Genomic DNA, 26,830 nt, shown 5'->3' on the forward strand with positions numbered 1-26,830 from the left:
ACGGTAGTTGTAGATATGTAATATTTACGTCAGCAAAAACTAAGTGTTTTTTCAACATATGGCCTTTTTGTTAAAATATGTTAAAAATAACAGGGACTTAATATTAACAAAAAATACCCTGTTAATTTCATTATTAGGCACACCTTGGTTAAAAGCCTTTTAAAATTGACAGAGTGTTAATTTTCATATATGGCATATGGACTGGAAATTTTGTCCGTTAAATCTGAAGTCCTGTAACACCAAAAATGGAGCTCTCTTTGTTAACCCTGCCCCACCTTCTCTCTGGAGTGTGGAGGGAATGTCTTCGTGGTGTTGTCCATGCGGGCTTTTCTCTTCTGCGAGGGCTTTTCTGTTTTGCTCCGCTTCTCCCCGGGCGTGAAGGACGAGCCCCTCAGCAGGAGTGCCGTCATGCCTCTGACACCGTGCTGGTCCTGCTGTGCAGAGCCCTCGTCACTGGGCTTGTGCTCAGGCTGGTTCACTATGGGTAATGTCCATAGAGTCAGGGGAGCCTAGGCTGGAGCCTCCATTAGATGTGGGCCTTCCTGGCTGGCAAAGGCATGTCCTTTTGGGCAACAGGCCAGGCCCTAGCCTCTGTGCTGCTGGCTGTCCCTCATGGAGCAGCAAGGCCACTCACTGCTGAGGAAGATGCGGAGGAGAGCAGCCTGTGTTGTGAGAGGCACTGTAAGGAAAAAGCTGTCTGTAGCCTCTATTTAACCGCCTTCACAGCACGAATGCCAGCAGTGTGCCACTCTCTCGGAGGGAAAACAGTAGGCTGTCTTCCCCAACCTCAGTGAACCGCCAGCCCTCATTGAAGAGACAGGCAATACATTTTATTTTGGTGCAAGAAGTGTAACATGGGTAATGTGATCCTGGAGCCCTGAGACAGGAACATCTCACGTCCTGAGGGGAGGGACAGGGGATGGTGCCGGAGGTGATGTTTGAGTTGAGCTCTGAAGGATGAGCACACATTGGGACTGTGGCATGTCAGCCATCCCACCTCCCCCCCCACACCTTATTCCTTTGGGAACATTATGCCTTTGGCTTTTCTATGGGTCAATAGAAGAAATGATTACGGATGAAGTGGCTGCACGTTCTGTCCTTGTATTTGCATAGACCCAGGCAACAAACTCTGCGTAGACCCAGGGGAAGTCTGCCTCTTGTGACTCAACATGCTTGCTTTTGGTAGTGAGAACTTACAAACCTCCCTGAATTTCCCACTTGGCTGCCAGGAATCTCCCTACTAACATGTGAACTTAAGGCAGAAAAGTTTTTTTTAGTGAAATTCTTTCCTATAAACTTCATTTCCCAAACCCCTTTAGAAATTATTTCTTGCCCTCTTTATTGTTGCTTAAACGGATTAAGAGTTTTACTATAGTAGCACAAGTCCATTTGGAAGCAGGCAGAACATAAATTGCTGTGGAAATAGAAGGTCAAACATGATATGACTTTTCTTAGCATTTCAAACTGCTGTCTACTAAGATGTTCCCAAGTTGCTGAGGATAATTGCCAGGTTTGGTTATTTTGGATTTTTATTGCCCAGTTCCTTCCAGGGCCATCATTAAATAGCTGAGCATTTGAAATCAGTTTGGGGTTTGCTGTCTTGTAGCAAGATGCTGGCTAATGACTGACCAAGCAAGATTGGGTGGGGTGCTTCTATTTTTTGATTACTGGGGAGTTGGCATTCTACTCTGGTCCAAGTGGTGATTGATGATCCTGAGCTATAAGCAGGAAGGGACCAGAGATCATTTGACTTGATAGACCCAAATGGGTTAAGGGATCCTTTTAAAGTTACACAACTAGCCTGTGGCAGAACTCCATGAAAACCTTGTTTTTGACTCTAATTTCAGGGATCATTTGTATTAGTGTAAGGATTCTTAGACCTTTGAACTGCTCGCTAGGCCTGCATTTTGCATAAAGCATTGGATAGGAGACCTTACCATTACCTGTGTCATTGGATCTAGCTACCCATTGGTAAATGGAGGTAAGGTGTTCCTTACTGGCTTGACAGGTAGAAGCCATTTGCATGTATGTCCATTTTTTTCTTCCCCATTTCAAAGGAAGATGAAGATGTGGCTCCTTCTCTTCCTGCTCTTCCCTCCCTGATGGCCAAGAAACCTCACTTCCTTTCTCCTAAGTGCTCTCTGGCGCTCTGGATAGTGTAAACTTCCTGACTTTAGAGATGGTTTTATTCATTGTTGTGTGTTTGCATCTGGAATATAGGTGGATTTTTCTTTTATTGAAATATAATTGAGATAATGTTTAAATGAACAAATGACTTATGAGGTTATATATCAGAATCCTCCTCAAGAATATATATGTAAATTTTTATGTCCATGTGCTCATATCTGCATGTATAGGAGTTGACTATCTCTTAACCTCTTGTTGAGAATTTGTCTTTGGGAAGGACATCCTGATTACCTCTCCTCTCCTCTGCAGGTAAGGATCAAGGCTGGTTTTGATCCTGTCAACCAACCTTCCTTGGGGAGTGAAAATAAACAATAGTATCAAGTTTAAGGCTCTGGGAAGGGAGAATGGTTTTGGTAGATGGAAAAAGGTGATAAAACTTTTTTAGGAGATAGCGCTAGTTTCTGTGAGAAATTAAAATAATAGGAACTAGCTATACAGTGGAAATAATCTGAGTTTCAGTTAATTCCATAAACAGCAAAGATTAAATTCAGCAAGTACTCTATTTCTGATTTGGAGCTTATCAATTCTAAAACTCATGAAATACCAATTGGCTGTTTAATTGTTCTCTATTCTTTTATCTTTGGAGACTGGGAGCTGGGGGAGCTAATAAAGCCCTGAAAAACAATCTCTGGGCCCAGGGGAAGGTCTCTCACCTTTGACTTGGACTTAGTCAGTATTCAAAATGGTTTCATTTAGAATCTAAACTTCAGAGTCATGCTTCTTAAAATTTTAAATGTGCACAAAAGGCACCTGAGTGGTTGGTAAGATGCAGATTTTGATTCAGTGGGTCTGGAGTGAGACCCAGTATTCTGCATTTCTCACGGGCTCTCAGCAGGGGCCGGTGTTGCTGGCCCACAGTACACACTTTGTGTAGTAAGCATTTAAGAAGAAAGAGCCTAAGAGTGAGAAGCCTTCCAAAGTTAACTGTTTTGGGCCTGTACTCATGGTTACTTTGATAGCAGAAGGTCTGAATCTAAGGTCTTGGCTTGGAGAAAGAATAGCCTGGAAGAAACTGTCCTGCCCTTTGCCAAACAGTTCATCCCATCTTGGGAGTCCAGAGAGACTGTGTAGATGCCTCAGCGTTCCATTTGGTGAACTGTCTAGAAGGCAAGTAGGGTAGTAGTCATTAGTTTAGATATATTTTCATGAGAGATTAAAACTAGTTAGACCTACATGGATAAGTCTGACAATCTGAAAAAAAAAAAAAAAATCACTTACAAGGAACTCTTCATTCCTGGGAGATAAACACTTCATGGTAATATCTTGCCAATAGGCTTTTTGAGGTGTTAACTGCCACTTGGTATCTTTGTCTAGACCAGCAGTAGCATTCTAGGTTGCTCTTCCAGTGAGGAGGATAAATGGAATCTGCTCTGTTGGCATTGAATCTTGTCTCCATCACTCATTGGTATTGAGAACTTGGGCAAGTTTTCAATTTCTCTGAGCCTGTTTTATTCTCATGATACCATTTCATCCCAGAACTTTTAGAAAAGATATGCAAAACCTTTTGGCATAGTTACTATTCCTTACCATTATCTCCCCCCCCCCCCCCCCCCTAAACACACACACACTTTAATCCTGGTTGGCAACTTGCTGTTCGGAGATGAGTGATTCTTGGCTACCTCTCACTTGAACACCTGCACTGGCCTCTTTCTGTTGGAAAGAGGAATGTTGGCAGGTATGTAGACTTCCTTAAGCTTTTGCAAATCCCTGGAGATTATAAAGAGATGGGAGCAGAATCTCTTGACTTCTCAGCGTAGACCATAAGAGTTTAGATGAACCTTTTTCACAAGGTAGAGTGGTAATAGACTATATACACATTTATGTTAAACACACACACATTTAAAATTTTGTGTTGTGCAGGGACCGGTTTGGCTCGGTGGATAGAGCGTTGGCCTTCGGACTGAAAGGTCCTGGGTTCAATTCTGGTCAAGGGCATGTACCGTGGTTGCGGGCACATCCCCAGTAGGGGGTGTGCAAGAGGCAGCTGATCGATGATTCTCTCTTATCGATGTTTCTAACTCTCTATCCCTCTCTCTTTCTCTCTGTGAAAAATCAATAAAAAATATATTAAAAAATATATATATATCTATTTAAAATTTTGTGTTGTGCCGGAGTAATAGTGACCAGCAGTTAGCCCCTGGGTCTCTTCTCTAAGAATGGTCAGCATTCTAGGCTGCTATGTGCTGTCTAGGCTCCTCTAGCTGAGGCAGTGTAAGGTTTGGTCTGAGCCTTCCTAGGTTAGAACGGGTGTGGTCGGTATTCAGTATCTTTTGTACCATACCACAGGGACTCGCACTGGCCTTGGTCTGGACAGTGCTTTGTCCTTGGTTAGATTAGGCACATGCCATAGAACTCTTGGCTTTCTTTCATGCTTGCCTTCCAGACCTGCTTGCCTCTTAACTTTGGATTCTTATTTTTCAGTATGAAATGAGTGTTTAGTTGCTGTTCTGTGCTGGTTTCTACACCTTTCCCATCTCCGAGCTTTTGTTTATTCCATATCCTGCTGTTCTCTGCTAAAATTTTACGAAGACAACAGATTGATTACTCAGCTTTCTCAGAAATAAGACGGCTTGGTTTTATTGGCCTTCCAGTAGTGTTTGCTCATCAGGTCTTAAATCCTTGACCTTATTCTGTAAACTCTACAAATAACTTCTGTAACTTAATACATATCTATGGTCTGCATAATTAATATTAGTAATGTATGTATGTGAAGTATTTAACTTTTTTAAGTCCCTATAACTGAAGCTAAATCTAGTCAGAGGCCCTGATTTAGGAACTCCATTTCAAAGTTGCTTCTAACTTGCTGAGTGACTTTAGGCAATATTTAACCACACTCACTGGCCTAAATGTACCTTAATCTGTAAAATTAAGATTGGATTCGACCAGAAGGTTTTGAAACCATTGTGGTTTGTTGGGGTGAGGATGAGAGACAAGGCAGTCAGGGGGGTTATATATTGAAGACTTTGCTCCAATATATAAGTTGGAAAAAAACTCATGATGGTGCTTGACATCACTATAGTCTGGTTCTTTTCACCAAGGATCTGGGCTGGCCATCCCAGGGCTCCTATCTCTGTTCCTGCTCCTACTGTTCTAGCAGCACAGATTTTTTTGGAAGCCTAATGTTCCCCACTGAACCCTTCTCCATCTTCAAAAGAGTTGAGTGTAAAAAATGTCCTATCCTGTGGATGAAATGGGGCCATATGTTAAACGTGACAATCTCAGGAGGCCTGTGTGTGGTGGCCTTACAAACATAGGATGGTCTGAAATTAAAACTTAACAGAAAGCAGTTTATAGTGGGTAGACTTGTCCTAGGCTAAAAAACAATCTCCCCTGACAAAGGTCAGTTTTCACCTTTACAATAAACCTGTTGTTTTTTTGCATAATAATCTACCTTTGGAATGTCAAAGTAATTTCCTTTATCCAGACCCCTCAAAGCAGAGCACCACTCTGTGGAGACCACAAATCCCTCATTGTTATTTGTTGACTGTTAACCATCTGTCATTTTACTATATATATTAATATTATTGATTTTTCACAGAGAGGAAGAGAGAGGGATAGAGTTAGAAATATCGATGAGAGAGAATCATCGATCAGCTGCCTCTTGCATACACCCCACGGGGGATGTGCTAGCAACCAAGGTACATGCCCTTGCCTGGAATCGAACCCAGGACTTTTCAGTCCACAGGCTGATGCTCTATCCACTGAGCCAAACCGGTCCCGGCTGTCATTTTACTTTTTGTACAAACCCAGAAGTTTCCCTAATTTGCTTTCTCCTGCCTCCCTAATCTGTCACAAATAGATTTCATGTAACCCCCTTACAGCTTCTCTTTTGATTGTAATGTATAAATTAAGGTGCAAAACTGGCATTCTCTGGAGCAGTTTCTTAATCTGTTGAGATTTTGCTTCCTGGCAATTATCAATTTGGCTCAAATAAACTCACAAAAATTCTCTATAGGTTTGAATATTTCTCGTATTGACATCGTGTCTTCCCAGAGTACCTTCCCCACTTTGGTGGCAGAGTACACTCTGCCTTTCTGGCAATCATGTATGTGTAAAGAGTGGGGCAGGATCTTCGTTTCTTCATTCTAATCGTGCAGTGCCTAGTGCTGTACTTTTCTGACAGTGCCATAGATCTACCAAATGGCTCAAAAACTCTTTTCTCTTTTAGGACCGAATCATCAATTTAGTTGTTGGCATCTTAACATCCTTATTGATTCTAGTAAGTATCTTTATTTTGTGTCTCACCCTTTTAAAAACTTTAGTATTGTGGTTCAATGAACTCTTCAAAAAAAAAAAAAATACTTAAAAGGGGGCAGCATATCAGCACATGAAACATTCCAGTCATAATTACATTAAAACTTTTAAATTTTAATACCACTTAAAATTGCAATTAGTAACTCGAGTAGCTCAATTGGTTTCCACCTGCATATAGTTGAATATTTGAAATAGTACAAGTCAAATAACTTATTTTTCTGAGTTTGCCTAGTAAATAAGTAACGTGTCAGTGTCTACCACAAACTCCCTTCTGTACATCCTACCGGTCCTCACTTTTTTTTGATAATATCTTAAGTTTACTTTGTTCCTTAAAGCACATTCATCATATTTTGGGTTAAAACTATTTGGTCATATTATGCAGCCTGTATAATACAGGTTAGTGCTATCACAATAAAATAAAAAACAAAGCTATTTCCCATAGTCTGAGAGTGACATTTCTGTGGTGCATGTTCATTAAATGTAAGAAAACTTGAGGCAATTTGTTAACAAGGCTTCTTAAAAAAATAATAATAATAATAATAATAGGTATATTGCGGTATCTATGGTAGAAACAGCCCTCCATAGGGCATTAGAAATCCCTTTCAGTAATTTTTCATAATGTTAAGCAAAAACAGTTTTGTTATATTTTTTTGTTGGGAGTATTCAGATTAACAAAAAGGTTAGAACTTTTCTCAATGTAATTGTTAATCCTAGCAATGAGGCTAAAATTCTTTTTAATCTTTGTTAATGAAGATATTATTTTGTTAATGAAGATATTATAGCTAGTTATATTGCTCTTTTGTCACCTTTCACAAAGAAGGAAAAAGTTAGAAAGAGGAAGTGCTAAATGAAGTAACAGTCAAGCAAGTATTTTATTAAACATTACATTAAATTAACATTCCATAAGGCAAATCTGGTGATAAGTCACTTTACAATGTGAAGTATGTTATATTACATTGTCTTAACTAAATTACTCCTAAGGCCTAATTTCTCTTCATACAGGTAACGCTGATCAGTGCTTTTGTTTTCCCTCAACCACCTCCAAAACCATTGAATATATTTTTTGCTGTCTGCATCTCTTTGAATACTATTACTGCCTGCATACTTGTGAGTACTGTTTAGAACGGAAACTGAATATCCTGGAGGGCTGAAAGTTGCTGTACCCGGACAAATTCCCAGCTCTGTGTCTATATGAAAGGGTATCTCTAATTACAACCCCAGCCCAAGGACGCCAGAATTCTCAATATTACTTGCAGGGTTTTCTTTTTTAATCTGAATTTCTTTTCTTTTAAATCCCAAAGTTGTAACCTTAAAGGGAAACTTCCCTTGGTGCTAAAAAATGGAGAAAAAAAAAATATTTAAAAAGACTTAGGTGACCATAGATTTGTTGTGCTTAATTCATCTTTCTTCAAGAACTGCATACTGGGCTCAGCAGACTTTGGGAAAGGACATTACTGTTCTTATGGGAAGAGAGACAGCACTAGCGCTCTGGGTTTATTTCTAATAATTAAAAAGCCTGTTTTAATTTCTGTGCTTACCTCCCAAATGAAAGTAATTCTCCAGGGGAACCCAGAGCTGTAGTTGTACTTGTCACTTCAGTTTTGTTTTAAAATATATTTTATTGATTTTGTACAGAGAGGAAGGGAGAGAGATAGTGAGTTAGAAACATCGATGAGAGTCATCCATCAGCTGCCTCTTGCACATCCCCTACTGGGGATGTGCCTGCAACCAAGGTACATGCCATTGACCGGAATCGAGCCCAGGACCCTTCAGTCCCCAAGCCGATGCTCTATCCACTGAGCCAAACTGGTTTCGGCTGTCACTTTAGTTTTAATTTTACTACAAAGCTTTTATTTTAGGTTGAGAAATAAAGATGGTGGTAGGCCTCAGTTGGGTATTTGCCAAGTGTTCAGTCATTCATTAGTTGGTTATTGTTTCATTTCCTTTGATAAGAGGCAGAATCAACACAGTAAGCCCCTTATATTTGTTTTGACTCACATAGGGCTTAAAATCATAATAGCAATATGCTCATTTGACTTAAGATTAAACAGGATCTCCAAACTAATGCACTGATTCTGCTGTCCTGTGATCTGAGGGCAGGACTGGCCACCTCACTTTAGGAGCCTTTGAAACAAAGCGACCAGAGACGCTCTCCTTCCACTCCCAGCCTAGAGCCAGAAGTGACCGACAGTAATTTAGTTTGAACTAAACACATGCATATGTAAGCCCAATTTTGTACTGGCAGCCTGAATTGTATATAAATTAAGTTGTTGCCCCTTCCAGAACCTAAAGGAACTGTATTTTTTACTCAAATATGAAGGGGTGGGAAAGATAGGTTTAATTGTTTAGATGGAGAAATATACAAAAGAATAAACTCTGGCATACTCTTAACTGCAAACCTATTTTTGCCCACCCTGTATTTAAAACATCCAAAAGGTACACATTTTTGAATGCTTGCCAAATGATTGGTGGATGCTGTGGTTTGAGCATAGAACAATGTTAACTGAGCAAACAGGAACAGTATTATTTTGGATGCAGAGACTTAGTGGTATTACTTGAATGATAAAGAATAAGAATTGAATTCTGGCTGCATTAAGTCTCAGGAATGTATATTAATACAAAATCTGTCTCATCCAGGGGAAAAATAATTAGTTATATTTTAAATACTTGAACCAATGGTTATTACTTAAATTTTTAATTCTTCTTCTTTTAGATCTACTGGTATCGACAAGGAGACTTAGAACCGAAATTTAGAAACCTAATTTACTATAACTTATTTTCTATCACCATGTTATGTATATGTGCAAACCTGTACTTCCATGATGTGGGAAAGTGAGGCTGCCAAGGAGAAAATACTTACCAGGTCTCTTCAAAGCTATACATTAGGACTGTGAATAAAAGCTGGATAAGGTATGCTGAAGAATCTCCTGCACAAGTCTGATACATGATTTTCATGTTAATTGTAAATCTAAATCCCCTTTTGCAGGGGAGACATTATATAGATCACTTTGCTTTTTTAAGGAGCTGATGTTGCACTTAAACATTCCACATTCCAACCCTTAAAGCTCAAACAGCACAAATGATTTTCACTTTTGAAATTGAAATTTTTTATAATGTAACGCATGGCGAAAGGCTATGTAACAATCAATCTTGCATTTTAAGACAAATATTCTTTTATTTCTGTTAAACTGAATATACAATTATTGTTCCCTAGGCAACCAACTCTTGCTTAAAAGTACAATTTGTTTTCACATTAACAAAACAGACGGGTGAAAAGACAATTTGATTGTGAAGATCTAATTACAATAATAAATAAAATAATTTATACAAGGTTTTTTTTTTTTTTGTTTACTTTTCTATAGAGTCATATATGTTAAAGCTTTAAGAGGCTAGTTTTGGTTTAACCTTTTCTAGTACAGGAATGACTCTTAATTTGTTTCATTTCATTACAGAAGCAAATTTTGTTTTTTAAATTGCCCGAGAGGGAGAAATTTTATCACACCCTCACCAGCTAATGCACTAAGTGAACAGCAAACTCTGATACCCTCCTTAATTATTTTCGGGGTACTTTATATTGCAAAATACGTAAGAAATGGTCATAATATAGGACAGGGAACTTCCTTCCCATTTCATTTTACTTCAAAGTGCTAATTTTGTAAACTGATGACAATGGGTTCTGAAGAAGTGAAAACTGTGTTTTGACACAACCACTATCCATAGTTCCTTTAAAGTAATAATAATAAAAAAAATCCTGTAGTGAATATTTTTATCTCTTAATGCTTTCTTCTCTACCCAGCTTGACTCAGCTCCCAATGCCAGCAATCAGTAAAACCAAAGGAAACTGCAGCATAATCATCTCCTAGGTCCGTGTCCTTGTCTACTGGTCAGTCTCAAGCTAATGATTCTCTTTTTGAAGAAGGTCACTGGTAACTCCAGACCATGCTGATGAAATATAAAACAGGTTTACTTGGGACTAGTCAGAGATTCATATTTGATCATCAGAGATGAATATTACACCATTTTTAAAACATAGTAGTGAAACTTTGGTGATTCAAAACTCTTCTCAGTGGCTGAAGTGAATAAAATTCCCTGCTAATAGATGGCACTTACCACAGGGATCTATGGACTTAAGACCTCCCATACTATATTTCCATAAGACTAGACCTCAGATGACATATTTAAAGGAGGTAAAAAGTCATAGCAGCAACACTTCATGGCTTAAGCACTGTATGTATTTAAAAGCCAGAGGAATGGTAAATTAAGCCTCCTGGGGATTGCTCCTATTTCTTTGGGGATGTTGTAGTTAACAGTGTGGCTTCTTTGCCTGAACTACCTGTTTTTAAGAATTACCTAATGACAGTTTACCAAATCTTCAACATCCTTTGAGTCTTCTGAAATAGGACTGCCCAAAGATGACCCAATGATATTTGATTCTTCTCGATGATGTTGGAATATGGGATCTGTAATGAGTTAAATTTCAAATTAGTCTTAAATGTATATAACATATATATCCTAACCCATGTTAAGAATCTAGAGTAAGTATTCTACCAAAGTGCAAAATTTAACAAGAAGACTAATCTTTATTGTTGGACCAAGAAAGACTAAAACAATTGGATTAATTATCTGCCTGATTTTTCTTCTTAAGACTTATCAGGCACATGATGGAGATGTATTACAGTACCTGTTAGTGTTGTCAACGGCAAGACAGATTCCGTATCTATAACATCAGATGCCTGGATAAAGCCATGTGGTGAAGGAACAATAAGTATTGTTTCATCATCAATTGTTGTTTGATCAACTTGTTCTTCTATAGTAGGAGACTCTAAATCCTAAATAATTTAAAAAAAAAGAAAAAAAAAAGAGATTCTGACTCAGATTATTAGTTTTCCTTAAAATCCAAAACATGTTTAAGTTTGAAAGGACTTAACTTTCAAGTATCCCATCCTATATAATAAAAGCCTAATATGCTAAGTGTCTGGTGGTCTGTTCAACCAATCAAAGTGTAATATGTTAATGATATGCTAAGGCCACTCAGCTGCTCACTGTGATCACCAGGGGACTGACGCTCCAACTCATAGGTTAGCTTGCTGCTGTGGTCAGGCTGATCAGGACTGAGTGGGATGGGATGAACATGCCCTGGAGCCTTCCTTTGCCTTCCCCAACCCGTTGGGGGATGTTGGGAGAGCCAGTTTCAGCCTGATTCCAAAGGCCAGGCTGAGGACCCCACTGGTGCACAAATTAATGCACTGAGCCTCTAGTTTTAAAATTAAAATATAAAGAAATGAAAGTTAAGGTCTTAAAATGGACAAAAGAACCAATTCAGTTATAGGTCCCCTGATTATAGAATAATGCTCTTCTGTGGCATGAGGTTCCTAAGCTAAACCACAAAGATCTATATTAATCACCCTCAGGAAAATGCTTCCATGGGTTCCAGCAGATGTTTCCAAGGGAATGCTTTTAGTGCGGGACAGTGGTAAGACGGAGTAACACTGCTGGGCGACTGATACTTGTGCGGTCAGAGGTATGGGTTTGCACTTTATTTTGTGTCTAAAGAAAAGCCATATCACAGGATAACATATATATCCATAAATTATTTCTGAGCTCATTCCAAACTGCAGGTTTGAAGCTCAAGGCAAGAACCTATAGGCTGTTCACTTAAGTATAACTTACCTCAGTAACGTAAGTACAGGCCAAATGAGAGTGTGATTCTTCCTCTTGTTTAAGGTCTTCTGTTCTGACCATAACACTATTCATCAGTTCTGTGCTATTTTGGTCACTGAATTTGGATACACGAGCATCATTAAATGATGGCTCTACAGTCACCTTAGGCTGATGAATTTCATCTGGGAAAGTATCTGCTTCCAGGGCATCTGGAGGCTCAGGAAAATCGGATGAGTGAATATCATTATCTACTGTCAGTTCTGCTTGGGATATGGAAGAAGTGATGTCCTCTGAGGCAACTGTCTGAATGATGACTCTCGGTGTGTGACACTGCACTGTGACATTGTCACTTGTGTTCAACAAATGCTCTGGCTATAAAATGTTAAAAAAAGAGATCAATGACGAAATGAAAAAGTACCTTTCATATTCAAGTTATAGGCAACAAGTGACATTTATAGGTGCTAATATGAGCTACTGTTCCCTCCCACCTCTCATCTCTGGAACTGCAGTGTTCTTATCACAATTATTCTAGAAACCCTGTTCTCTGCCCACTTGGGCCTTTGCTCACCTAATATTCCTATTCCCCTAATACAAATCCATCACATGTAAAGATTCACAGGGAGAGAGGGATTTGTCCCAGTGAAGGCAGAATCAAGATGTAAAACATTGGTCCTGGGACAACAGTGATAGGGAGAATGGTTTAAATACCGGTAAACTAATCTTGGTCTCTTTTAACAGGTATTCAAATACTTGAACTGAACTCAAAATAAACCCCCCTCCCCTCAGAGAGCTTGTTATGGAAGGCACATGGGTTCTAGCATAGTGTTAAAAACTAGAAAAACATGGAGACACTTGTCAGCCAATCTTCTCTACAAAAACTAGAAAACCCAAAGAGTTTATGTAAGGCAACATACAGATAAAGCATGGACAATGATCTGTTCAGGAGAAGCAGGCGCAGCAGCCGTCAGGGTTACTGTGGGACTAGCAGTCAGAGTGAGGGGAAGGCCTTGGCTTGAGCTTGTCTGAAGCAGGTAGGTACCTGGAGTCCCAGTGGGCTGTAAATGGAAAGACTAAAAGAAAAAAAGCACATCAACACAGATACATAGACTACTGAGTTAGGTAAGTAGACTTACTAGTACTCATTAAGTCTAGCTTTGTATCCCAAACGGGGACTAATTCACTAGCCACAAAAGTACATACCAATTGTGTAGGTGTAAAATAAGTAATAAAATGAAGGTTATAATATCCTTTACTGTGTATCCCTCTTAAGTCATTACTTAGCCTAGAGTTAAAAACAGAGAGGCAAGGCCTTTATCCTGCTGTCTACTTTCTGATTTTCTGTGCTCTGCTCTTGTTTCATGGGACTAAGATGTGGTAACATGAGCCACTGTTTCCCTTGTTATTAGCACATAAAAACTATCATTCTCCCAATTTCAAAAGCTTTACATTTTTGAAAAGGCCAGTGTTACTTGAATAGGTTTTTTTTTTTTTTTTTTTTTTGGTTTTTTTTTGTCTAGAATGATTTTAGCAAATATTTTTTATATTAAGAGGAAATGTACAGATATAGCAATTAGCAGTGTTCTGCTAAAGAAAAAAGAAAATTCCCATTTGAAAAGCTGGTAAATGGACAACACATTTATTTTTTTGAGATTATAGAAAGATAATAAACTATTCAACACTCCTATACCTTTCATGACCATAAGCTTCTATATAATAATTTAGTTTATCCTAACACTCTAAAGTATTTGCATGTTCTTTAGTCTGATGGGATCTTGTGGACCTAAGCCACAACTGCTCTCCTGGGCACAGACCAATGTTCACAATTATTCTTTATCAATACACTATTGGCCTGATGCACACAATTCATGCACATTAAAAGGGAAGAGACCCAGACCCGGCTGGCCCCACCCGGCCGGCCGGCTGGGGACACAGCATCAAGTCGCTGCCCAACCGCGCCTGCCGCCTCCTGCCCTGCTGATCAGTCATTACGGCATGAGGGCATCATGACCATTAGCATATTAGCTCTATTATATAGGATTAGAACTATAAATATTTGATTTTAACCCGATGAGTAAAAACTTGAAACATACCCCAGATATATGTGTACACATTGTTTATTTAGTCAGGGGGAGTAAAAGGTAGCAAAAAAGAAGAGTTCTGTTTTATACTATGAAAAAAGATCTTTATCCCTATTTTATATTTATAGATTACTGGGTTAGGTTTAAATAAACTAACAGAAGTTTGTTCTCAAAGAGAACTTTTTGCTATGTTGGCAATTCTTGTGAGATTTGGCTGTGGAGCGTAAACTCTTGCACTAACAGTCCTTATGTTCACAATAAATAAATCTTAATTTAATTAAAATCTATTTTATATTTTCTTCATGAAAATTGAACGAATTCTGGCTTTACCCTATTTAAAAAACAGGGCAAGAAGTGCGAGTTTTTGTTTTGTTTTTTTAAATATATTTTTATTGATTTCAGAAAGGAAAGGAGAGGGGGAGAGAGAGAAACATCAATGATGAGAGAGAATCATGGACCAGCTGTTTTTTGCATGCCCTCTACTTGGGATCAAACCTGCAACCCAGGCATGTACTCTGACCAGGGAATCGAACTGTGACCTCTTGGTTCATAGGTCAACACTCAAACCAGTGGAGCCACACCAGCGGGGCGAGAAATGGGAGTTTTTAAATAAAACTTCCATTTCCCCAAAAGAAACTTCCAAATTAGCAGCCATAGGCTTTCCTATTGATATTTTGGAAGGCTCAAATAAATTGTAGTTAAACACTATATGGTATTTCCAGTCTAGTTTCTTTCACTTAATATGTATTCAAGGTTCATTCTGATTGTAGCATGTATATAAATACTTTGTTCTCTTTTACTGCCAAGCCGTTTGTAGGCTTTAGGACATTCCATTTACCCATTTATCAATGGATGGACATTTGGGTTGTTATTGGTTATTGTGATTATGAACATTCATGTACAGGTTTTTAGACATTTCTCTTAGGCACACCTGAAATTAGAATTGGGTTATTGGTTATTATGAATATGAACATTCATGTACAGGTTTTTAGACATTTCTCTTAGGCATACCTGAAATTAGAATTGGGTCACATGGTTTAACTATATTTTTAATCTTTTCAGAAACTACAAGATTCTTTTCCAATGCCATTTAGCACTGTGACTTTTAAATTCTGTATCCTCAAATGGTTAGTACAATGTTTACTGAATGAATGTTGTTAAGTAATTTATTCTACAAGCCTTTTCTCAAATAACTAATATGAACCTTTTGGTTATATATTTACTTATGACTCAATACAAAGTTACAGCATGCATGTGCCCTACTCGTTAGCACTGTCATTTTCATATATAAAAAGAACATAATGTTTGTTTACATACAGGTGGAGAAAAGACTAAAGTTAATTATAAAAGTGAAAGCTAATTTATGTTGTCTTCTAAATATCTGGCCTCAAAACCATGGACATAGTTGAACTTAATGCCAGTCATGTTTTCATACTTCATTTGCTTATATGTAGCATTTCCAAAACTGATACCGCTGACCTTTCTTATACATGAAAATGGCAAAATGTACTTTGTGAAATATTACTCACTGGAAGGATCTCAAACGTTTGTAGTGTCCCACTGTTTAGTGTTATTGTTTCCGAGTCAACTGGAGCAGCAGGGGAGTCTGTTGAAGCTGTGGTAAGAGCAAGGACAACTAAATACTTTGTAAATTTAAATTTTACTAGTGTACTTACTTAAGCCTGAATTCATTTAAATTTCTTTTGAGATATTGAGAAATGGATTTTTCTGGAATGTAGCATGTATATAGATCAGGGATTGGCAAACTGGCCCACAGTCAAATCCCTCTACCAGTTTTTGTAATCAAGTATTACAGGAACACAGCCACGAGTTTCTTTTCTATGGTTGCTTTTGCCCTACGATGTCAGAGTTCAGTAGCTTGAGAGAGACAATATTTACCAGCCCCTCGTATAGGTTGTAAAATATTTCTAGTGTTAGGAAGTAAGAGGAATACACTGAGGCTAACTTGTAAAGAAATAGGAAGTTGGAAAAAAGAAAATTTCCTAGACATTCTGATAAGCGGTACAGATGTCTAAAATGGTAGTCCCAAACACTAGGTTTTAGTTTTAGTGGCGTCACCTCCTAGCAGTGTAAACCTGGGAAAATACTTTAATTCATACTAAAGTCCAGAGACTTTTATCTGTCCTGCCTACTTCATAGTCATGAGGATTAAAAACATGAAATAAATATAGGCATTGTTTCAGAACAACCATGTTTGGGAGACTGATCAGCACTTTAGAGATTAGATAGTATAATCTCTTTAGGGGTGTATCAACTGAGACTCAGACTTCATCTACTGTCTGCTGAAGGTTTTAAAATATATATATATATTATTGATTTTTTTAAATAGAGGAAAAGAGAGAGAGACAGATAGCCAGAAACATCGATGAGAGAGAAACATCGATCAGCTGCCTCCTGCTCACATCCCACTGGGGATGTGCCCACAACCAGTACGTGCCCCTGACCGAAATCAAACCCGTGACGCCCCAGTCCGCAGGCTGATGCTCTATCCACTGAGCCAAACCAGTTTTGGCTATCTGCTGACGGTTTCACCTGGAACTAAAATTTTACTATAAGAAAGATCTCTTCTGATGCTTTCAGTTGCACCTGTAGGTAAATCCATCTGCAAAATGATTTGGAATTGACTCTTCGTGTGTAGTGTTTATTCTAAGTTTATTATATTCTGACTATAACACTTTTCAGTTTGAAAAAATACACTTCATTTGGGTTATTTCTCTTACTATTTGAAGTATTCTTAAAGATCATACCTAGAATAATTTGGAAATGATTCCTGATAAATAACGTAAATATACGGTCAGCAAACTGTGGCTTGCGAGCCACATGCGGCTCTTTGGCCTCTTGAGCGCGGCTCTTCCACAAAATACCACGGCCTGGGCAAATCTATTTTAAAGAAGTAGTATTAAAAGAAGTTTAAGTTTAAAAAATTTGGCTCTCAAAAGAAATTTCAATCATTGTACTGTTGATATTTGACTCTGTTGACTAATGAGTTTGCCAACCACTGACCTAAACCAAAGGAAAGCAAACTGACTATAGACAAATGTGCCTCAAGGCTAAGCTCTGCTGTGGATAAATATTAAGGTATCTATACTAATAAAAGATAAACATGCAAATTGACCATACCTCCATGACGCCCACCGGCCAATCAGGAGTATGCAAATTAACAAAGATGATGGGTTAATTTGCATATGCAGACCAGCTGGGGGCTGGGTGGCCGCTTGTGCATGCGCAGGCACCAAGCAGCCTGCACCCAGGGATAGGCATCCTGGGGACAGGCATCCGGGACCCAGGCTGCTCTGAGCTTATAGGCCTGGAGCAGCCAGGGTCTCAGCATGCTCTGTGACCTATGTAATTTGCGCTCTGGACCTAGGCGCTCGGGGGAGGGGAGCGGGAGCACACGGGAACGTCTTCTGCAGCAAGTGAGCAGACAGCAGGGCCTTGCTTGCCCCTGGCTGTGGCAGTGAGAGGCATGCAGTCCCCCGCAGGGCCCCCACAGAGAGCAGAAACCAGGGCCCTGCTTGTCCCTGTGGCGGCGAGCCAGAGAGCAGATAGCAGGGCCCTGCTTGCTCCTGACCCTGGTGGCTAAGGGCAAGCAGGTCCCCACAGAGAATAGACACCAGGGCCTGCGGTGGCATCAAGCAGGCAGGTCTGTAGAGAGCACAGAAACATGGGGAGCAGGCCTAAGCTGTCAGTAGGACATCTCCTGAGGGCTCCCAGATTGGAGAGGGTTGAGGGACCCTCCCCCCATTGCACAAATTCTGTACACTGGACTCCTAGTCATTTGTAAAATGCTATTTTCTAAAAAATTATTGCTAACACAATAGTCAATAAAAATTGTGACAATCTCCATGCCAAAAGTAGCTCTTGTATTTATTTATGGTAGACTATTAATTTCAGGTGCTTTGCAATTCTCAAGTATAAAAAGCAGCAGTGCCCAAGAAAAATTCTTCAAGCTTTATTACAGTGATAGAAAACTAAGGCAAATAACCAAATTTAAATTAGAACTTTAAGAATAAGACAGGAATGCTTAATTTAAATGTCTATCAGGCAACTTTGATAGTCATTGCATATACAAATATATAGTGTTAATTACATAGTGATTTTTAAACAGGATCGTAGGGTACATTTTCAAATGTAAATCTGTAGGGTGTTTTTTTTTCCCCCTTTAATGACTGGAAAGCACTACTTGCATTCCGTGGGTGAGGTCAAGGGACACTGATCATACTGCAGTATGTAGGGAGTCCTGCCAACAAAGAACTGCCCCATTCAAAATGCCAATAATCCCCTGGTTGGGAATGACACACAGTGACTGGTGTACTCTGGGCAACGACCTTTTCACAGTCAAGTTGCATTATGTAGGGGGAAAAGGTAATGTATAAGTAAAGAATAAAATGGTCCTGAGAATTTTATATTCATTGTTATGCTAATGGGAAGAAGGTAGATGATAATCTTGGCTTAGGTCTTAAGAAATATATTTTCCCTGCCTACAACAATTACTAGGGTTCTCATAATCTCTAAGCCCAAAAAATGTCAGGGGCTAAGGAAAAGATGGTTAAAACAAGAGTTCCCACATAAAAACTGGCTCTTTAGTCCCTGAAGAAAATCTTTTACAACTTCATCAAAATCCTTTCTTTTACATACCACTTCAAATCCATTCCTAATTTGTGACCTCCAAAGAATTACTACAAATGATATGCCACCTTATGGTCTCTGTTTCCTTGCTCAATTGACTACATGAGGTAGTTTTCTATTAATCATTAACTTCTTTATAACATCTAGAAAGATAATTTCATATTGTCTACAATGGCTGGCCAAAAATGGTTACCAGCACTTCCTATCACAGCCATCTTTTGTGCACGTATTCAGCTAACAAAATGCCGTAGGTCTCCTTTAATTCATCAACTTGGATAAATTTCAACATTCTGGAAGATTGAATAGTATCAGAGCCATTAGCCAAATTACATAGGTCACAGAGCAAGGAGTCTTGAGGTCCAAAACACTTACAGACATGGGTGATCTGGACAGGAATCTGCAAGGCTGCCATGGGGCTTGGAGAGAGAGCTGTATTGTCTTCCAAGCGGGCCACTCTGATCTGAACGTGCTGTACACTAGAACTGGAATTACTGTTTGGAACTCCAGATCCCGATTTGTTCTCCAAAAGCGGTGGGTTGTTTTTTTGATTCTCATGTAACTGTTTAAGACCTTTTATTAAGACTGAAGGGAGATGGGTAGACAAAAAGAACATTGATTCTCCGACAGACCACCATCTAAGCAGCAAGGGAGGTGGGGGGTAAGGAGGGAAAGTATTTGGAATAAATAATTGTATGCTGGATGTGAAATCTTACCAAAATAATAAAAATATTTTAAAACTACAGCCTGTCTGGGAATTTTCAGAAACGCCCTCCATCACAACAGACTTAAAAAATTCATGACATAATATTTATTGTCCTTGCCATTTAAGATGCATTGAAAATAGCCATTGTGAGGAACATGGAAATAAGACATTTTCTGTGTCCTAGGGTTTCTTCATAAAATTCTTACTGTTCAGTACAAGCATTGATAATGCTAAATAGCTTATTTTCATTTTTAAATGAAAGTGTACTCCCCCCCACCAAGGACTCAAGGGCACTTGAATATTTAGCCACTGCAAGAACATCAGCTCATCAATTCCAAACTAATACATGATAAACTACATCAATCCTCCAGGTGGTGCTGCAGTCTGGCTTGGTTCATGTTACATCAGTATTCATTCACTGTTCTGGGGTTTTATCAGATATATACATTTGTAACAGGGTATTTGTTTTAAAAAAACCACGTTTTCCTCTAGAAAAATAGATGTTGGAGAACTATATTAAGGGAAATAAATTTAATTACCTAATTAAGCACACTTAAAACTTAGTAATTAGTGCCTGAGTGCACAGCAGGTAATAAAAAGTATGCTATGCCTCACTTTTAAGCAACCCCAATATAACATTTCTAGGTTTATATAACAAATGATATTAAAAATTTACAGATCTATTTGGTACAAAATAAATTATCACAGAATTTCTCTACATAACAAAAGTTAAGATATATGAAATTATTCAACTCATAAAAGTCGATTACAATTCAGTTCCTCTTCATAGTTTGTGAAAACAAGTATGTGTGTAAATAAATGTGTGCCTTGAAAGTACAAATAACATCAACTCTTGTTTTCCAAGAAATAGGGCATCAGAGATTTAAGTGAAAATCTATAACTCATATCTTTTTAGCTGAGACAAAGAACTTCTAACCTCTAAGCCCAGAAGCAAATATGGTTAAGACAAGGGACTTAAGCAAAAAAATACATTACCAGGGAATGAAACATCTTTATGGTTTGCAATTTGCCTTTTGATGGTCCACCATTTACTTCGAAGCCACTGTGGTGAGCGGACACTGCTCCATCCCTCTGCTAACAGATCCCAGTTTATGTCATTTTCATCAGCTACATCAAGTTCTGCTATCCTATAGTTACAAAATAAGCACCAGTTAGATGTTAGTTTATTTCTCTATAATTTCCCTTCTCATAATGACACTGGTGGCAACAGGTATGGCAGGTTATGTCCTTGAGATGCTATTGTTAAGTTCACGGTATGGAATTCCAGGGGTGCAGAGCTGCTTCCAGAGGTAAAAGTTACAAAATGTCACCAGCAAGGGACTTGTTAATGGTACAACCAATGGGCAGAATTGTAAATGAACCAGATAAAGCACCGTGAAGGAGAGAGAGTAGCTAAAGGTCAGAATAGGGTAAAAACAGGTTTAGTTGTATAGTGTTCTGCAATGTTTTACATATAGTGTGTTACAGGAAGTTATTTCCAGGATCTGAGCTTTCTCATTTGTAAAATTAAAAAGTATGTAGAAATTAGCTATTTATAAAGACTAGTTAAAAAAACCACACATAACTATTAAAAACAAAACTCAAAACAAGAATGACAAGATAAAAACAAGATTCCAGCAACAACCCAACCTCCCTACAAACAACTAACCCTGGGGTTTTGATGGTTTGTTTTCTATTGGGTAGCTTTAACTGTCGGGCTGATTTTGATTTTCGGTAATAGTCACAATAGCTTCTATTAATTACTTCAGTGTCTCAAATATTTTCTTGTTTTTTGTGGGTTTTTTTTCTTCTTTTTTCCCCCTCCATTTGAGTCACTGACTCTTCATGGTTAAACCAACTAATTAAAACAATAAGCTTAGGATATTACCTTAGTTATTTTTGGATATGTATGAAATGCAAGTGCCTGATCTTGTCCAGTCTGAAGGTGTGTGGTAACTGCAGTCTGGGACCCCTCTTTGGCATTCCTACCACAGAGGCCAAAGATCGAGGGCATGGAGACTGAACAGCCCTCTCACCTGCAGTATGGCCACCCAGCCCAGGACTGAGGCACACTGGGGAGACAGTGGAAAAGCTGCACTGCCGTTGCCTGTGCCACACTGTTCTGTGGATATAGAGAACTTCAGTCTCCACGCCTTCAATCTGGTACTTTGCATAAGCACTAACCTCACTAAGAAGGAACAAAAAATAAAACAAAAAAGCGCTCAATATGGAATATGGGAAGGATGCTTTTCAGACATTAGGCATTTAGGCAAACCGAAAGAGGAAAATCAAGGCACCAACAGCAATTAAGGAGCTTTTGTCATTAAAAGATTTAGGACACAAACCTGAGGATGAGATTGATTTCATCTTCCTTGGTCCACTCAGTCCCTCCACTCTGCTTCCAGTTCAGGTAGTTGAGCCATTTAGAACGACACTGCTTTTCTGAGCGGGTACCTACTCGTTCTGCCACAGCTGCCCAAGACACACCCTGTGTGACAATGTCACCTGGCTCAGTGCTGGTCAATTCATGAACCACCTCTGCAAGTCTCTTTTCTTCTTCTTCGGTCCACTTCCCTGAAAAAAAGGAAATCATCCAGAATGCTGCTTCCTCCCCCCCTCCCCTCCAGATCAGACTCAGCCCTCTATTTGTAAGGACTGATGGGAAGTAGGCAGTCATACTAAAAGTATTTTTAATAACCCTCAGGTGTGAAACTGCTTATAATACCTACTAAGAGCTGCATTTTACTAGCCCAGTCAGGTTCTTAGTACAAAAAAAAAATACTACAGACTACAAATACAAAGTACACAGTGACTAAGAAAAGCTATTCAAAGCATAACTAGAAAGAATTATGTACTCTCCAGTTATACCTGGTCATAAATGGAAGGAGCTTCACTGATGGCCTGATGGACACAAAAACTCATAGTTTGAGTTTAAAACAAATACATACGAACTATTGGAACACAGCTTCTTCCTAAAGTGGGAACTGGTTAGAACTCAAGTTTTTCATAAACATGTTGATAAGCTGTTATTAACAAAAGTTCAACAGTTAGATGACCTTAAAATTACTTCCTGTATATATGCCTTAAAAATCCCTGTGTGTACTAGTAATCCTTAAAAATACTTTCCCAACTACAGCAGTTTTGGATTGCTACGAAATGGAAACACGCTTGACTTAAAACCTATGAAACTGAAATGTTGTGTCTCTGTGAGCAATGCCACTTTTACACAAAAGCACAATAATAAAGAACTAGTTGGGTCTATTAAGCCTGAAGAAAAAGACTAGGAAATAAAATTTCTGAACAAAAATCTCTTTCCAGAACAGAAGGGAAAGTGGACTCAGGCCAGGACGCTCAAATGTGACCAAAAATGAAAACAGAGAAGAAGCCCACCAGCAGCACTCACAGTACCTGTGTTGCAAGTATCCTTCATCAGCCGGCACCGATCTTTGACGGAAGATGCACTTCTTCCTAGCGCCGCCCCTATTGTTGCCCAGTCATTGCCATGCTTTATCCGGAGCCTAAAACAAGAGTCTGCCAATCAGCATTGGGTTCAACTGTTTTCTCCCTTTTAATTTCATCATTTATTCTTCATTCTTCTTCTTCCCATTTGACTGGTTTGGAAGTTGTGGGCAGCAACACTTTGAGAGTCAAAGTTTGAAAGTGTGGCCTTTTTTTGGGGTCCACAGTTGTCTGTGGGTGAAAAAAAAAAAAAAAAAACAGGCAGCAATTGCCTTTTTCCTGGGTCAGAGAAGAAATAAGTAACTTGGATATGTGTTCAAAAAAGACCAAAATTCCCCTCAGGTTATCAACACAATCTCCCAGATTTTTCCCTTTTGAATACTCCTAACAAGCTCTTTTCAGATATCTGAAAAAGTTTCATAAGTACTTATCATTATAAACAGGATCATCCTTCAATTTTTTCATTATATATATATATATAAAATATAGTACATTAATCCGTACTTTATGGTTCTAACTCAATGAAGCAAAATTGTATTTCCTGCGAAAGAACCCAGAATTTAAGTGAAACACTGCCAAGTCATATTCATATTCTAAACTAAGCATGTAGCACAACCTTGGTTTGATCCTGGTATATAAGTCCCCTAGATTTAGACTTCAGGTCACCAAGCATGGCCATCTGATCCCTTCTATAACCCCTAACAGTGGTCTAAGGATGCATTTCATTTGTTAATCAATGACAGGAGGAGACTAAATTTACGGGCATGGCTACTCTGTGCAGGTATAGATCTGATAAATTTTTATGGTCAATCATGCTTAACAGCAGGATTAAATTAGATCAGTCTACAAAAATCTCTTGATATTTCAAAGTATAACTTTTAAAATACAAGACAAAATAATAATAAAACCCAACTATCAGAATTAATGAATAAAAAATTTTAAACTTACTCCTTGAGCTTCTCAATTTCTTCAGGTGTATATCTAGAAATTTAAATAAAAAAAATCAATTAAAACAAAGAATGCTAGAAACCTTAATAAAAATCAGAATTTCACTTAAGGGGTCCAATGTTAAAATAGATAATATTTTCAAGGTAACCAATTTCAAGGTAGAATAATAAAAATTAATACTTCTACATTTAAAAAAAAACATTGATAATTTTAGCTATAATAAAAGTGAGCACTTTACAATTTTCTCTAGAAAATGCAATATTTAAAATATATTTGCTCCTATGCTGCCTAACTCTTCCTTTAAAAATTTGGTTAATGCCTGGCTGATGTTGCTCTGTGGTTGAGCATCAGCCTATGTCAAGGCACATGCCCAGGCTGCAGGCTCAATCCCCAGTATGGGGCATCTAGGAGAGAGCTCATCAATGATTCTCACTATTGAAGTTTCTATCTCCCTCTCCCTTCCTCTCTGAAATCAATAAAAATATGTTAAAAAAAAATTCAGTTCAGACACTCTAATGTCATAGCTATTCTGAAATACTTATCGATGACATTGTAAACCAGAGCTAGGAAGAAAATCTATGTCACAAGGCACTAAAAAGTTAAAATTATCTTCATTTTCTCTACCCATACATGTGCACTGATATACTCTAGCTCCAATGAAAGGCTCTTTTTTTTTTTTTTAGTGGGCAAGTATGCAATACAGTCAATGCAATACTCTTCTAAAAAACAGTATTCAGCCCTGGCTGGGTGGTTTAGTAGGTTGGAATGCCATCCCATACACAAAAAAACACAAAAAAAGTATCTGATAAGCCATATTATCACCACCTAAAATTCCCAAAGAGAAATAAAAATCATGTCAAAACACCATATAAATAATTGAATTGGAAATATGATGCCTTCCCATGTTACCTATAACAGAAACCTATGCATAGTATCCAAATATTTAGTTACTTAAAAAAAAAAAGTCACTGAACTAGGAAATGCTATAAACTATAAAAATTAATAGGAAAAAAAATGATACCAATGAATCTATAGAGTTCTCTTCATACTTCCTAAATCTTTAACCACTATTACAGTTTTTATGTTATTACAAAACAGACTTTGAGGTAATAAGTCAGCTAAGTTTTAAATCAAACTTATGTGAGGTAATATATGTTCTAATTTCCAAAAGAGTAATTAATTATAATGAGGTTTCACCATATTCAGAACATGGACCTGGAGAAACATAACCTAATAAATAGCTGTCTCCAATTAAGGCTATGATAATAATTCAATTTTTTAAAGTAGTTCTTTAATATTTCTCCTAATTACATGAAATAATGCAACAATGCAAGTTTCATACTTTCCCACATGGTTTCTGTCATCATACATGCGAAGCACTCTTCTATAAACTGCAAACAAAGGCCGGTTCAGACCCCATGCTATCGTCCTGTAGAAATCTTTTCTTTCATCTTTTGACATCTCAAAGATGATTTCTGTAGCATCTTTTATTCCGCGTGCCTAAATGGGTTACATTTCTTTGATTTAGGGATTTCTGATAAAATACATATGAATATACTATACTTTTAAATCATTAAAAAAAAAAAGATTAACAATGGCATTTTGAAAACTAATGTTGCTAATTCATTTAATGAGTATAAATTTAAAATGTTGCAAGGTAATAGTGATACTTAAATATTTTCAAAAATAAACTGTATAAAATTCAGAAAAGTCAGTTTCTGCCAACCTTTTAAAATGATAAAAAATTAAGATCTAAAGAAAGTAGATGGAAGAAAATAATAAGAACAAAATTAAGAGAATCAAAAATAGAAAGAAAAAGCAATGCTAAAAATTGATTCTTTGAAAAGATCTATTGAGACTAATAAAATATAAAAAGATAAACTTATGGCAAGAGTAGTGAAAAAAGACAAAACAGCAATATTAGAAATGAAAACTTGGGCCTTCAGAGAATAGACAAACATTATGAAAATTTTATGGTACTACATATAGAAACTTGCATAAAATAAATAAATTTCTAAAAATCTTACCAAAACTGATTCAGGAAGAGAAAAAAATATCTACCTAATAAGCACGCACCATCAAGAAAATTTAATCATTTATCAATAATGAAAACCATAATGAAATAATGAAAATCCCAGGCCCAGATGAATTTATAGATAAATTCTATCAAGCAAAAAAACAAAAAACAAAAAAACCCACAAAACATAATTCTGACTTTAAACTATTCTAGAGTAGATAAAAAAAAAAAAAAGGAGGAAACACTTCTCAGTTCATTCTATTAGGCTAGCATAGCCTTAATATAAAAAACAGACAAGGACGGTCTTAGAAATTAATTTCCAGGCCAACCTCATCCATTAACACAGATCCCCCAAATCCTTAAAATAGTTTAGCATGCTTATAAAAAGGTTAATAATTAATGGAAAAAGTGAGCTCATTCCAGGAACACAAGTAATCAGCTGAGTAGATTTATGGAAAAGAATATAAAAGCTTAGTAAGTGTGGATAGAGCATACAAAGAATAAAATATTCATATATGATAACACTCCTAGCAAGTTAGAAAGCATGAAGCTTGGAAAAGAAATAATTTGCAGATATCCCAAAAATCTATGAAAATTTTGATTTAAAACAGTAGGAAGTTAGGAAGGCTAGTGGTTATAAAACCAATAGATGGTCATTTGCATTTCTATACAATGCTCATAAAAAAGTCTTTAAAAGTTCTCATTTACAAAAGCACCACAATTAGAACTAAATCTTACGCAAGTTATACAAGGAAAATATGAAAGTATTGAAAGATTAAAGAGGAACTAAAATGGAGGGAGCTATACAATGCTCTTCAAAAGGAAGATGGAGTTGTAAAGATGTTAATTCCCCTGAAACTGATGCACAGATTC

The 26,830-nt window shown here is 37.7% G+C and overlaps 2 protein-coding genes across 12 annotated transcripts in view; one reads left to right on the forward strand and one right to left on the reverse strand.

Annotated features, from left to right (window-relative positions):
* The window catches only part of TMEM243 (transmembrane protein 243), a 40,903-nt gene that overhangs the window by 12,143 nt on the left and 1,930 nt on the right, over positions 1 to 26,830 (forward strand). Inside the window, exons 3-6 of one of the 4 annotated variants that reach the window (XR_006740983.1) lie at positions 6,356 to 6,406; positions 7,444 to 7,548; positions 9,155 to 9,351; positions 10,238 to 13,867. Coding sequence is in view for 2 of the 4 variants with exons in the window: in XM_036429560.2 (XP_036285453.1) it covers positions 6,356 to 6,406; positions 7,444 to 7,548; positions 9,155 to 9,277 (279 nt within the window). In the remaining 2 variants the exon portion in view is untranslated. Of the gene's footprint in view, positions 1 to 6,355; positions 6,407 to 7,443; positions 7,549 to 9,154; positions 9,772 to 10,237; positions 13,868 to 26,830 lie in introns of those variants that run through there. The other 3 variants (XR_004986551.2, XM_036429560.2, XM_045578493.1) reach the window with 3 other exon arrangements.
* DMTF1 (cyclin D binding myb like transcription factor 1) overlaps positions 9,135 to 26,830 on the reverse strand; it is a 43,767-nt gene continuing 26,071 nt past the window's right edge. For 5 of the 8 annotated variants that reach the window (XM_045578490.1, XM_036429554.2, XM_036429556.2 and 2 more), the window contains 11 exons: positions 25,283 to 25,440; positions 23,941 to 23,973; positions 22,942 to 23,051; positions 21,879 to 22,107; positions 20,530 to 20,681; positions 19,203 to 19,412; positions 15,710 to 15,795; positions 13,017 to 13,172; positions 12,112 to 12,474; positions 11,123 to 11,270; positions 9,135 to 10,901 (listed from right to left, as the gene is read on the reverse strand). In XM_045578490.1, the coding sequence (XP_045434446.1) occupies positions 10,792 to 10,901; positions 11,123 to 11,270; positions 12,112 to 12,474; positions 13,017 to 13,172; positions 15,710 to 15,795; positions 19,203 to 19,412; positions 20,530 to 20,681; positions 21,879 to 22,107; positions 22,942 to 23,051; positions 23,941 to 23,973; positions 25,283 to 25,440 (1,755 nt within the window). In that variant the 3' untranslated portion in view covers positions 9,135 to 10,791. The remainder of the gene's footprint in view (positions 10,902 to 11,122; positions 11,271 to 12,111; positions 12,475 to 13,016; positions 13,173 to 15,709; positions 15,796 to 19,202; positions 19,413 to 20,529; positions 20,682 to 21,878; positions 22,108 to 22,941; positions 23,052 to 23,940; positions 23,974 to 25,282; positions 25,441 to 26,830) is intronic. The other 3 variants (XM_045578489.1, XM_045578492.1, XM_045578491.1) reach the window with 3 other exon arrangements.

This window comes from Pipistrellus kuhlii, unplaced genomic scaffold (genome assembly GCF_014108245.1).
Source record: "Pipistrellus kuhlii isolate mPipKuh1 unplaced genomic scaffold, mPipKuh1.p scaffold_m20_p_10, whole genome shotgun sequence".
In the NCBI taxonomy this organism is placed as follows: Eukaryota; Metazoa; Chordata; class Mammalia; order Chiroptera; family Vespertilionidae; genus Pipistrellus; species Pipistrellus kuhlii.